The sequence below is a fragment of the Orycteropus afer genome, unplaced genomic scaffold, assembly GCF_000298275.1.
Source record: "Orycteropus afer afer isolate SDZICR_OR568_19922 unplaced genomic scaffold, OryAfe1.0 scaffold00365, whole genome shotgun sequence".
NCBI classification, from domain to species: Eukaryota; Metazoa; Chordata; class Mammalia; order Tubulidentata; family Orycteropodidae; genus Orycteropus; species Orycteropus afer.
This window is the reverse complement of record NW_006921952.1, coordinates 608,119-619,947: the sequence shown is the minus strand read 5'-3', so window position 1 is coordinate 619,947 and position 11,829 is coordinate 608,119. Positions and strand designations below refer to the sequence as shown.

The window sequence follows — 11,829 nt, the reverse complement described above, 5'->3', positions numbered from 1 at the left end:
AGACATAGTGTCAACCTCATTTCTGCCCGTTGCTCAGTTCTCAGTACCCCCCATCCCAGTCCTGGTGGATGCCTGACCCTAGTGAACCCCTTTCCCAGGCCCACTCAATACCCTGAGCACTGTCCTCCCTAGAAGAGGCTCTGAGACGTTATCAGGAAAGCTAAGGCCCAACTTGACCAGACCCTTCTCTCAACGCCTCCATCTAACTATGGCCAGACTGTTTTCTCCTGACACAGCCAGCTGTGGTGAACCACCCATCTGTTCAAACCACACACTGCTTGGGACACACACGGTGGCAAAGCTCTAAAGAAATAAACAGCAACACTGAAACCAAGGGAAGCGTCCTCTGGGGACGGTGAGGAGGGAAAGGGTGACTAACCCAGGGGGCTTCCAGAATGCTGCAGGCTCTGTTTTTAACCTGGGTGGGGGCACACATCCTGCTGTTGAACTCTTCCTCAACAACACGTCTACTCTTTATACAGCCTTCTGTGTGCGTGGTGCATGAAACACACAATTGCAGTGCAGCCTCGCAAGGTAGCAGTTCCTGCCTTCTTTGAGGCGGTAACATTTGTATGAACCCCCACTCCCCCCAAGCTGGCACCTACTTCAGTCACTTTGTCAGAAAGGACCATTCTCTGGAGAAGGCTGTCACGCTTGGTAAACCGGAGGGTTAACGAAAGAGGGGAAGGCCCTGAACGAGATGGTTTGACATGGTGGCTGCAGCGATGGGCTCAGGTTTAGCAGGGATTGTGAGGCCGGCCCAGGACCAGGCCATGTTTCGATCTGTTGTGATGAGGTCACTGTGAGTCAGAGCCGACTGGCCAGCACCTAACAACAACAATCCCAAGCTTCGGTACAATTCACTGCAGTCTGAGTGTCCCCTCTGTGCACAGTCCACCACTCTGCAGGGTGATGTGCAGGTTTCGGAGACCAAGGAAACAGGACCGAGAGAGCACGCGGTTTACCGTCCCCTCTGGCGCTCTAACATTTCAGTTAATTAAAAAGTCTGTTATCCACCATCCACCATCTATTTGTGCTGACATCTGAGATGATTCTGTTTAAATTTCTCAAAGACCAAGCTAGAATTTTTTTTTGGCAATAAGATACAAAGTAAAGGAGGGATGAAAAAAATCAATCCTAAGGCCTAGGTGTAAGATTTAGATCTACTTCCATTCTGTCCATGCTACAGGTTCCCTTCACGGACATGGCTAAAACATGCCACCTCCAGTCTTCGGTGTCTTAATGAGCTCCAAGCCAAGACGTGCAAACTACATGGGTTCTTAGTCTTGGGTGGGTCACTGTGTTTCTGGCCTCTGGGCTCTTTCAGCCAGAGTCCCTAGGTGGTGCGAATGGTTAATGTTTGGCTGTGAACAGAAAGGCTGAGGGTTCAAGTCCCCCTAGAATCACCCCAGAAAGCCTAGTGATCTACTGCCGAGAAATCAGCCCCTGGAAACCCTGTGGACCACAGCTATACTCTGACACACGTGGGGTTGCTACAGGTTGACTCCATGCCAACTGGCTTTTCACTCTCTCCAGGCCAGTGCTGTGCCCACCTGTTCAACAGCAGGCAGTCTCTGGAGCAGACGGGGCTCCAGGCCTGGCCACCTGTGCACTGTCTCCATGGGGCTTTCCTACCTGTGTCCGTCACGGCACTCACCCACAGGGGCACTGCTCGCGCACCATACTGGCTGTTGCTCCTGCCATGGCTCCCCAGAAAGCAACGTCTCCACACATCACTGATGTGCCCACACACTGAGGCTGCTCAGTGGGAAGGCTGGGTCCACATGACCTGATAGCGGAGAGAGTTACCTACTCCCAAAAGCCCTCCTAAGGACAAGACGGGCTGAGCTTCAAAGATGGCAGTGACTGACCATCCACTATCTTTCTAATTTCTTCATCTGAATCATCCACCCTATCACTGCTGAAGAAGGCCCCGGGTGGTGCAAACAGTTAAGCAACTGGCTAGTAACTGAAAGGTCAGTGGTTTGAATCCACCCTGAGGTGCCTCAGAAGGCCGAGCAATCTACTTTTGGAAGATCACAGCCAATGAGAACTGGGGGAGCACAGTTGGGGGAGCCTGGGTCTGATGCATGTGGGGCCGTGTGAGAGGGGATCCGGGGCTGGTGCCACGGCCGCAGACGTCGAGTGAGACGGAAACACCCGAGGCTGCTCGCCACGCAGGGCTGCACACCCACAGCCAGAGAGCGAGCAAATGGAGAGACAAATACGAAAACAGCCCGGGGTCGTCATCAAGGTTTTGTGTTTTATTTAAGATTTTAGTTTTAATTCTGAAGAAAGAGGTACATTTCCTTGTTTTTAGTTTTAGCGTCAGGTTATAACCAGGTTCCAGCTCTCTTTCTCCTGTCTTGTCAATACTGCACGAACGTCCAGGAACTACAGGGTTAAGTAAAAGCTGCAGGTGGAGGTCAGAGATTTGCTCCCGGTGGTGAAGGCCCCAGAGCAGGGCTTGCCACAGTGCCCTCTCAGGTGAACTTAATGTCAAAGAAAACAAAGGCTCTGACAGGACAAAGACTGAAGAAATCACTCATAGTTCAGCTCTGATCTTAGGTGTCGGTATTAAATCTGTGAATACTTTTTTCTTTAAAACATTTGAATTTACTTTAAATCTAAAGCCCAAATTTTTTTTCTCCTTAAAAAAAAAGAAAAATCACTTCCCCCTCACAGAAACGCTTTAGCGACAGGCCATTTACTGCTACGGACCAATTCGTCCTTCCATCAACTTCCAATAAATTCTTTTGCTCAGCGACACAATCAAGTCCTCCCCATCAACTTGCCAACAGGATTACAAATTAAATGAGATGCAAAGCGTTTTCCCTGCAGTAGTGACAGGCTGAGCGCCCATGGCCCGGGCCGCAGCTCCCCCCGTGCACTGGGCAATCTCAGTGGATCCACCCGGTTGTCAAACTTCTGCAGCTGGGTACGCAAGACGTGACCTTCCCTAGAGATTAATCGTCATTTTCTGCTAAACAGATTACGTCATTATTATGCGCAACAGACAAACGGTAATTTTCTAAAGTATCGAGACTACCTTTGATTTCTTTCTTTTTTTTTCCCCCTCCTTAAAAAGGCATTTCAGGAAACATTCCACAGTGTCACTCAAATGCTGGATAAACAGAAATGTTTACAATAATAATGAAAGAAGAGATGGCAATGACCCTGTGATCGCACTGCATGGGGTGGGGAGAAGGTAAACTGATCGGAACCGGATTCTTCAGAACTTAAGAGATGGTGGGGAGCTGTGGGCGGGCTGAGAGGGAGAAACGGGGCGGCCAAATCCTGCCTCTGCTACCGGCGCCTGCGCTTCCCTAGTGGCGGTCCAGTGTCGAGCTCTGTAGTAGATCTGTGGGGGTCTTGCTGGGGGGTCTGAAGGCCGTCTGGAAGCCTGGGGGTGGGGAGTGGAAGCTGGAAGGATTTGAAGGAGGAGGGTAGGGGTTCCAGCTGGCTCTGTGCAGCGGGATCTGTGTACTGAAGGGGGCGCTGTGGTGGGGCTGGGGGGGGGCAGCGCTGGGGCCGTCCATCTCTGTGAGGGCCTGGAGGGATTTGAGCCAGTGCGGAGGATTGTCATCTTGAAGAGAGTCTAAACTGTTTCCTGAAGATGCTGGAATACCTGGGAGGACAGAAGAAAACAAGAGGGACAAGCGTGAGTCCGGGCGGGGAGAACAGGGAGTCAGGCTAACACATTGGTTTCCTGTGATCAGAACATCCACAGGAAGTGCAGCAAGAGACAGCTTCAAACTCCTTCCAAGCAGACCTTTCTCGTCCAGCACCCCTTTCGTTCTCCCGCAACGGCCGAGATTGGTTTTCCTGCCAACCATGCCTTCCTTTTCCGCCAGAGACCCAGGCCCCCACCACCAGAGGCAGAGCTGCAAACCTGGTGCCCAAGACCTGCACGACGCAGTTTCCCAATCAGGCTTCCCCTTCACTAAGAAGGACACACCAACAGCCTTATAATAGAGAGCTTTATAAAAACCAAGTGGAGTATGTTCCTTTGAGGAAGGCTACGTGAGAGCCTGCTGTACTTTGAGGCCTACGGAGTCCGTGGTGCTGCCAGACCTGAACACCTACCTAGACCCAGAGAAGCACCGAGCCACCAGATGCTGCACGCGCAGCTAGCAAGCAGAGTTAATCGCCGTCACGTAACCCCGGAGAACCACACAAGCCACCCCACGCGGGTGGCTCTGTGACAAGAAGCAGGTGGAAGAGACCGACTGTCTCTGGGCTGTGCCAAGAACCGAATGGCCGAAGTCATTGGAACTGAACGAGTGAGAGTGTTACCTGTGATGATGGCTGGGTCTGTCCAGCTGCCAGGGCTGTCCCAACTCAGGCCGTCCGTGGTGGCAGTGTTGGACGTTGGTACACTGTGGCTGGCGTTGGAGGGGGAGGAAGAATGGGGCAGTCCACCAAAGTTGATGTTAATGTTGGGTAGAAGTGCCCTTAGCCCGTCCTGCCATTCCTTCATATTTAAACTCTCTACAGAATTGCTGTTGTCTGGGAGATTTACCAACAAAAAAATGAAAGATAAAAAAAAAAACAAAAAAAAAAAACATAAAAAGCTGATGTTAGAAACGTATGTTGCTCTTCAGTGGGTAAGCGGGAGAAGACTTATGCTTTGTTTACCGAGCATCTGAAATGGCTGTCCTAGCGAGGGAAACTTGGTTAGGACCCTGCTGGTGAGCCCAGAGCCCCGGAAATAAATGAGGGACTGCCTCAAGGACCAGGGAGGGAGGGCCCTGCCCTCAGTCTAGCCTCCTCGCCACTGGGCCTCTGCAAATCCATCAGCCAGTCGGAAGGCGCCACGCCCCAGCACACGAGTGCCTCCCAGCTGCACGGTCAAGTGTCCCTGAGTGGGGCCCTTTGCTGGTAGAGCCGCTTTATGCCTGAACAATGCAAGCTGCGAGTTAGTACAGGAGTTTATTCTGGAGCCCCTTCAGTGGAACAAAAGCCATTTTATGAAGAACAAACGTAAGTCAACAGGAAAAGAAAAATCATTAAGTTCTTCCTGATTATAAAGCTGGTAATGCATTTCAGAGAAGAAAGGCGGTAATGAACGGGCTTTTGGATTTGAAAAGAGTATTTTTCCTTGAGTCACAAAGGCCACGGAGGCAGAGGCTGATGGGCCTTAACTGGAGTAACTGCCAACGCAGCTGGCTTCCTGGGCTCCAGCGGCTCGCAGTCACTCCGAGCACCAGTCCTGGGCCCTGCGGCTGATCTCTGAACAGTGTCAAACACGACAGGGCACCATCGCTGTCAAAAAGCTTTTCATAAATCGTGACCAAATAGCCTGATGACTTCCCTCCAGAGGCCACAGTACAACTAACTGGTCAGGGCCAAGAGGCGGGTAGCGGGTAACAGCAACTTAGCATAACCGTTTCCTGGAAGACAGGAATGCAGGCTTCACCACCAACTGGGCTTTCAGAAAAGAGCTGAGAAAATTCTATCTGGGTGTGCAGGACTGATCAGCAGTCCACACTGACAATGAGGACACTCTCTCTAGCACTAGTGCTATGTGGTGAACTCAGAGCTGTTCAGTAATTTTGCTTTGCACCGATCACTGAGCTATAAGGAATGGCATATTTTAGCAACTGAAGTACTTAACCCTACTGACAAAAACTACACTGTCATTTCTGAACTTAAAATGAGGAAAAGGAACTCTATGCAATACAAACCAGTCAACAGAAGGGAAAATAACTCTTCGAATCTACTTCTGTTTCCAGTCAATGTAGGGACTAGCCCTCCCTCCTTGCCTGGGCACCTGCTGTCCGTCTGCACTGTGCTGTATTTACCAGGTACTCAGTCAATCCTCACCACAACCCTGTGAGGCAGGCAGAGCAGGAGGAATTAGCTGCATTTAGTCCAGAACTTGTATAATGTGGACCTAAACCCAGGCCCCATCTGAGAGTTTTTGTTTTTTAAATAATACCACACTCTCTACTGATCTGCTCTGTGCAGACTATTAATTTATTTCCTCAGGAATCAAGCATTTAAGGGAAAACTCAGGGGCCTACGAGGCCCACGGCTGAGGAGACAAGAAAGCCCGCGGCAGCACGGTGGTGTGTCCATCAGCACCATCAGCAGGGGAGGGACACACCGGGACTCAGAGAACCACCTGGACTCTGCAGCCAGAGAACCACCTGGTCAGCAACACAACCCCAGCATTCTCCCTGTGCTCCCAGACCGCAGGAGGCCGTGACAAGATCCCACTGAGAAGGGCCCAGGACACCCTGGGTCGCAGAAGGTGGACACTTTGACCTATTCTAACTTTTAAAGCAGTCAATCTGTCAACACGAATAACTTAATGTGGTTGTCTATCTGTCAGAAACTGAACTCTAAATGGGAAAACTTCTTAAAAGGGAAACAAGAATCTCCCTGAAGTAGAAAGCCGATGTTTAACGATACGGGAAGATATTCTAAAAAATGCCTGAGCATCTGCTGGAACATGAGCGTTCCTGAGCAAGGCGAGCAAGGTTCAGCACGTCTACGCCAACGGTCTGAGCCTCCTCCCCACCGACATGGGGAAAAGAAAATACCCCGGGACGCCCGTTGACCAATTTTCTCTTTACTTTTGCTTTACAGGCAGTAAAAACTGGAATTAAGGGACTGCTAAGGCTGGCAATTCAAACCCACCAGCCACTCCTTGGAAGGAAGGCTGGGCAATCTAGTTCCATAGAGATACCACCTCGAAACCCAAGGAGGGTCGCTGTGACTGAGATGCGACTCAACGGCAGTGAGTCTGGTTTGTTTTTGGTTTTTAATTTTGTCTCACCAGAACAGTATTTGCATTCTCTTAAGATTTATTTGAAGATTAGAATTATAATCAGGTGGAAAGACATTTCTTCCTCTGATTGTAGACTAATGAAATTGAGAGGCAATGTTAACCAAGGCAATTCACATAGGACACGTGACACGGAAACAGAAAGGGTCACTGCAGGGTCCTCTGGAAATAAACCCACTCCACAGTTTATGTCTCCTCAGCTTCAGCAACAACAGCACAGTCATGTGCCCAGGCACCTCGGGAGCCTGGCAGCATAGGTGAGTGGCTTCTGGTCTCCAGGGAAGCTGCAGGCGATATGGGAGGTGGGCAGACACTTTCAGCCCTGGGAACGGGACAGCTGTTCCAAGGAGCTCAGAAGAGAGAAAAACACTATAGCGTTTTTTCCACTGATGCGTGCCAAGTGTTGGCACAAAGAAAGGGCAACAAGACACAGCCAATGAGTTAATCCTAACCCCACCAAGACAGTCCATCTGAGGGCAGCCATACCTGAACACCTCCCTGACCTTCACCCGCTACCTCTGACCCCAATTTGTTTTGGTTCTGGTAACTCCATTCCTTGAAATACTCCCAGCAGGGTTTCTCACCCGTGGCCCTGCCGACATTTTGGACTGAACAATTCTTTGCTGTGGGGGCTGTCCTAAGCCTTGTAGGATGTTCAGTTGCATCCGTGGAAAAAGGACTCCAGACGTTGACCCACGTCTCCTGAGAGGCCAAAGTGCCGCCGGTTGAGAAACCCTGACACAGAGGAAGCTCATTCCCCTGTTTCTGGGGCTCTCAACAATCTGGCCTGCGTCCGCAGTTCCCCTTCAAACTGCAGCAGGAATCTTCGCACTGGCTCAGCCCAGCATGTACAAGGCAGAAGCCTCATGGACCAAACGCTGGGCCGCCAACTGCGGACGAACGTACAGGCAGCTCCAGAACCGCTTACTAACGCGGCCTTGGGCCCGTATCACACTCAGACTCTCAGCAGCCCGGGGGCCTACCTCGCGAGCATAAATACCATCCACCTTCCTCTCTCACAGAAGTACAACGAGACACGAAGGAAAGGCAAGGTGAAGCCCATGTGCCAGGCTAAATGCCCAAACACGTGCTTCTCCAGTAGCTGTTACTGCCTGGTACTGACCTTCCCACAAAGCCAAGGCAGGCAGCTTCTCACTTGCCAGACTGGGCCCTCTGCACGACAGTCTCCTCTTAGGAGCTTAGGGGTCCCGCCCACCATTCTCATAGGCAAACTCTGGGAGCCTGTTTGCTTAGCACACCTCTCACCAACACACTGCAAAGACCAGTACGATACAGGGAAGTACTTCAACCTCCACAAGAAAGGTGTAAAAAAGGCTGCCATTAAGTCAGATCTGACTCACAGCAATCCCTCCTTGGGTTTCCGAGGTAGTCTCCCTACAGAAGCAGGTTGCCTAACCTTCCTTCTGAGGAGTGGCTGGTGGCTTTGAACTGCCAGCCTTTTGGTTAGCAGTCAAATGCCTTAGGCACTAGGCTACCAGAGCTCCCGTAAAAAGTCTATAAACAACGTATAATGAAAATCAAGTTACTGAACATGTTTTATGTTTAAAATGGTGCTAATTCTATTTAAGCCATCACGTAATACACTAGGGAAGGGACTATATTTTTAAAGTCTTGCTAATATGTTTAAGTGTTTAAGTGTTTTATGATGTTAAAAAAAAATATATTAACTTACACTACAAGAAGCTCTGGTGGCATAGTGCCTAAGGCACCTGACTGCTAACCAGAAGGCTGGTAGTTCAAGCCCACCAGCCGCCCCTTGGAAGGAAGGTTGGGCGATCTACTTCCAAACAAACAGTATTTTCAGTTCTAAAGAATCTGAGGGCAGGAGCAGGGTTGAGTTGCTAGTAGTAGTTTTATTTTTTGGTGTAGACCTCACAGGCATACAATTCAAAGAACTAGACGATGCTATACACCACACTCACATATTCCATCATGTAAGAATTATCAGTAGACTTCCAGTTGACCTGACTCAGAACACATTTTGCTGAAGGAGAAATGACGGCTAAAATCCTGCCGACTTGCTTGTGGCCACTGCACCCAGTCCACCAACAGAAGTTGAGCATCACACACAAAGCAGGTCGGCAAATCTAGCCTCAGCAGTAAAATCAGGAAAGCAGTAAAAACATTAGGAAAGTAGATAAAAATGAAAGCGACTCATCAGAGTCCCAACACGCAAGCAGCACAAAAGCACATAAATGAGGCCCCAGCTCTGAAGAAGCTGGCCATCTATGCGGTGAGACGGCACACGGCAAGTGCAACAATTACAACTCAGAACGGCCCAGGAGGAGTGCCGCACGCTTTGTGCGTGATTAACGAATGCGATGAATGTTGGCTGAGAAGTCAGAGGCCTGGGAGGTGCCGGCATGGGCCTGTGCTGGGGGTGAGGGGCCACGGTGACTGGTCCACGCAGGTGCCATGTTCGTTACCACATGGGCCCTCTTGGACCCGAAAAACTCACAACCGGTGACAACTATGTGTGACACTCCTACCTAACACTGGACTAGTCCAACACCTCACCAGGAAATACAGGTGGGTACAGTTTATATGCAGTGACTCTATTACAAGGCCAAACGAAGCTGTGTTTTGACTTTAGACCTCTCAGAAAAGCCGCAGGCAGAACTGATGGCAGGGCTAAGCCTCAGCACAGTGAGTGTGGTGGGGCCGTCACAGGCTTCCTGCCGGGCTGCTCCTCAGATTAACTGCAGTGTGCTAACCACTACAAAAGGCAAAACTACAGACAGCAAAATAGCGAAACTTGCTCTTCACACGAGTCGTCATGGGAGATGAGTCCATGAACAACTACAATTTTCAAACAGGTCTCACAGACTGCAAACCATCCCAGGCCTCTGGGACAAAGTTGCGGGAGCAAAGACCAACTGTCTACTCAGGTAGCATGCAAGGTTTCCTTTGGGTAACAAGCTCTGCTGTGACAGGAGTGACAACTAGAAGACTTACTAGGTACAATGACAGCACGGTGAGAGCAGCTCAGTGGAGGCAACCTGCAAAGAGAGCCATTCACGTCCTGTACTAGGTCCCCCCACTGACACACCCTGGCACCATTCACACCCTGTACTAGGTCCCCCCACTGACAGACCCCTGCACCATTCACGTTCTGTACTAGGTCTCCTGCAATGCACCCCTGCACCATTCACACCCTGTACTAGGTCCCCCCACTGACAGACCCCTGCACCATTCATGTTCTGTACTAGGTCCCCTGCAATGCACCCCTGCACCATTCACACCCTGTACTAGGTCCCCTAGGAGCTCTGGTAGCATAGTGCCTAAGGCACTTGACTGCTAACCAGGAGGCTGGCAGTTCAAACCCACCAGCCGCTCCTCGGAAGGAAGGTTGGGCAATCTACTTCTGTAGTGATACTGCCTCGGCAACCCAAGGAGGGGTCACTGTGTCGGGGATGACTCGACAGCACATAACACCAACAACACTAGGTCCCCTGTAATGCACCCCTGCACCACTCACACACTGTACTAGTTCCCTCCACTGCACCCCTGCACCACCAAGTCACGATGTTCTGTCTCCTCTTAGAATTCCTGTCCAACCTTCATTTTGGCATCCTTCCTCGAGGTCTTCTAATCAAACCATAAATGCAGCCGCTAACTCACTTCTTCAGCCCCGATCCTTCCATCCTTCGGTCCCTTCATTCCTGGCTGCAGGACCTGGGACCTGAGCACTCAGGTTTCACGTTCAAGTGCTCTGAGAGCGATCAGACCCACCCCCAATGAGAGTAGTCACTTGCACACAAACATTCCTAGAGTTTATTCCGCTCCTTAGTGCTGAAGCCTTAGTTAACGGTTCCTCACCAGAGCTTCCATCTGGAACAAGACCTTGGTTTTCTAAAAAGCTTCTCTCACCCCTTTGTTTACTGGTGTCCTTTCTTGATAGTTCAAGGTCAGAGGCTCCAGCAGTTAAGGTTACAGTGAAGCCCTTCTGGGTACAGTGTGTATATACATAAAACCCAGTCCCCACGGTGGTCACTTAGTGCTAGACAGACAGGGGTTTTCCCAAAGCCTCAGGCTTGTCAGGGTGACACAGGGTACAGACTATCCCAGCTCCTGCACCCCTCTCCACACCCCATCCCTGAACTGTTAGCTACCATCGCCCATCAGTTGTTGGATATTGTCTAACTCTATCACCATGACTCCAAGGCAGCTTAAACCACCTCAACCTTCAAAAGTGTTTCTCTAAGCAGCTCAAGTATCAATGAATTACGCTTGTCTTATATGTTAAACCAAACTTGAAAGAGACAAATTTTTCATGTTGGAAATTCAAAGCAAGCATTTGTGTGTGTGTGTCTGTGTGTGTTACGTACTTTAGGGTGGTCACAACAGTCACTTCAGTTTATTAAGAAGAATACGCAGGGAAAAGGACTTTTTTGTGAATGAATTCTTCTGGATAGTTTACAAAAAATGTTATTCTACTTAAACAATTAGTTTACACTCAAATTTCTAGGACTATGTTTATTATAAAGCAAGACAGACAGTGCTGCAAAGCAGATTTACTGGGTACCCACAAAATCTTAAGGCTTAATAGACTGGACAGATGTGCTTAGACTAAATGAAAAGTTTTAAGAACTCAAATGAAAAGACTTCTGAGCAGAATGGAAGAACTTGTACAAAGTGGCAGCAAAAGCAGTCAAAATTCATTCCTCATAGAAGGAAGTAAAGTGAGATAAACTGAGAGCTCTGTGAGGATCAGCTAAACGGGATGTGTGCTCTCTGGACTGTCTTTAGTTGCTACCAGTCTCCTGCCCACCAGGCTACTCTGCTCCCTTCCCTCACTCTTAGCCCGCCTTCCACATCTGAGTCTTTTCTCTCCCACCCAGATCACTGTAGCTGACAATGGCACTTACGGTCTGACTAAGTTGTCATCAAACTGCATGCTATTTTGTGACATCTATTGTAGTTACTAGAGTGCCCCTGGGTAGCACAGGTGGTTAAGTGCTCAGCTGCTAACTGAAAGATTGTCAGTTCAAGTCCAGCCAGACGTGCCTCAGAAG

General features: G+C 49.8%; 1 protein-coding gene across 1 annotated transcript in view; it reads right to left on the bottom strand.

Moving 5' to 3' along the window:
• Nucleotides 1-3,326: 3,326 nt before the first annotated feature.
• CNOT4 (CCR4-NOT transcription complex subunit 4) overlaps nucleotides 3,327-11,829 on the bottom strand; it is an 81,556-nt gene continuing 73,053 nt past the window's right edge. The window contains exons 10-11 of the mRNA XM_007952900.2: nucleotides 4,297-4,509; nucleotides 3,327-3,628 (exon numbers count right to left, since the gene is read on the bottom strand). Of these exons, the coding sequence (XP_007951091.1) occupies nucleotides 3,327-3,628; nucleotides 4,297-4,509 (515 nt within the window). The remainder of the gene's footprint in view (nucleotides 3,629-4,296; nucleotides 4,510-11,829) is intronic.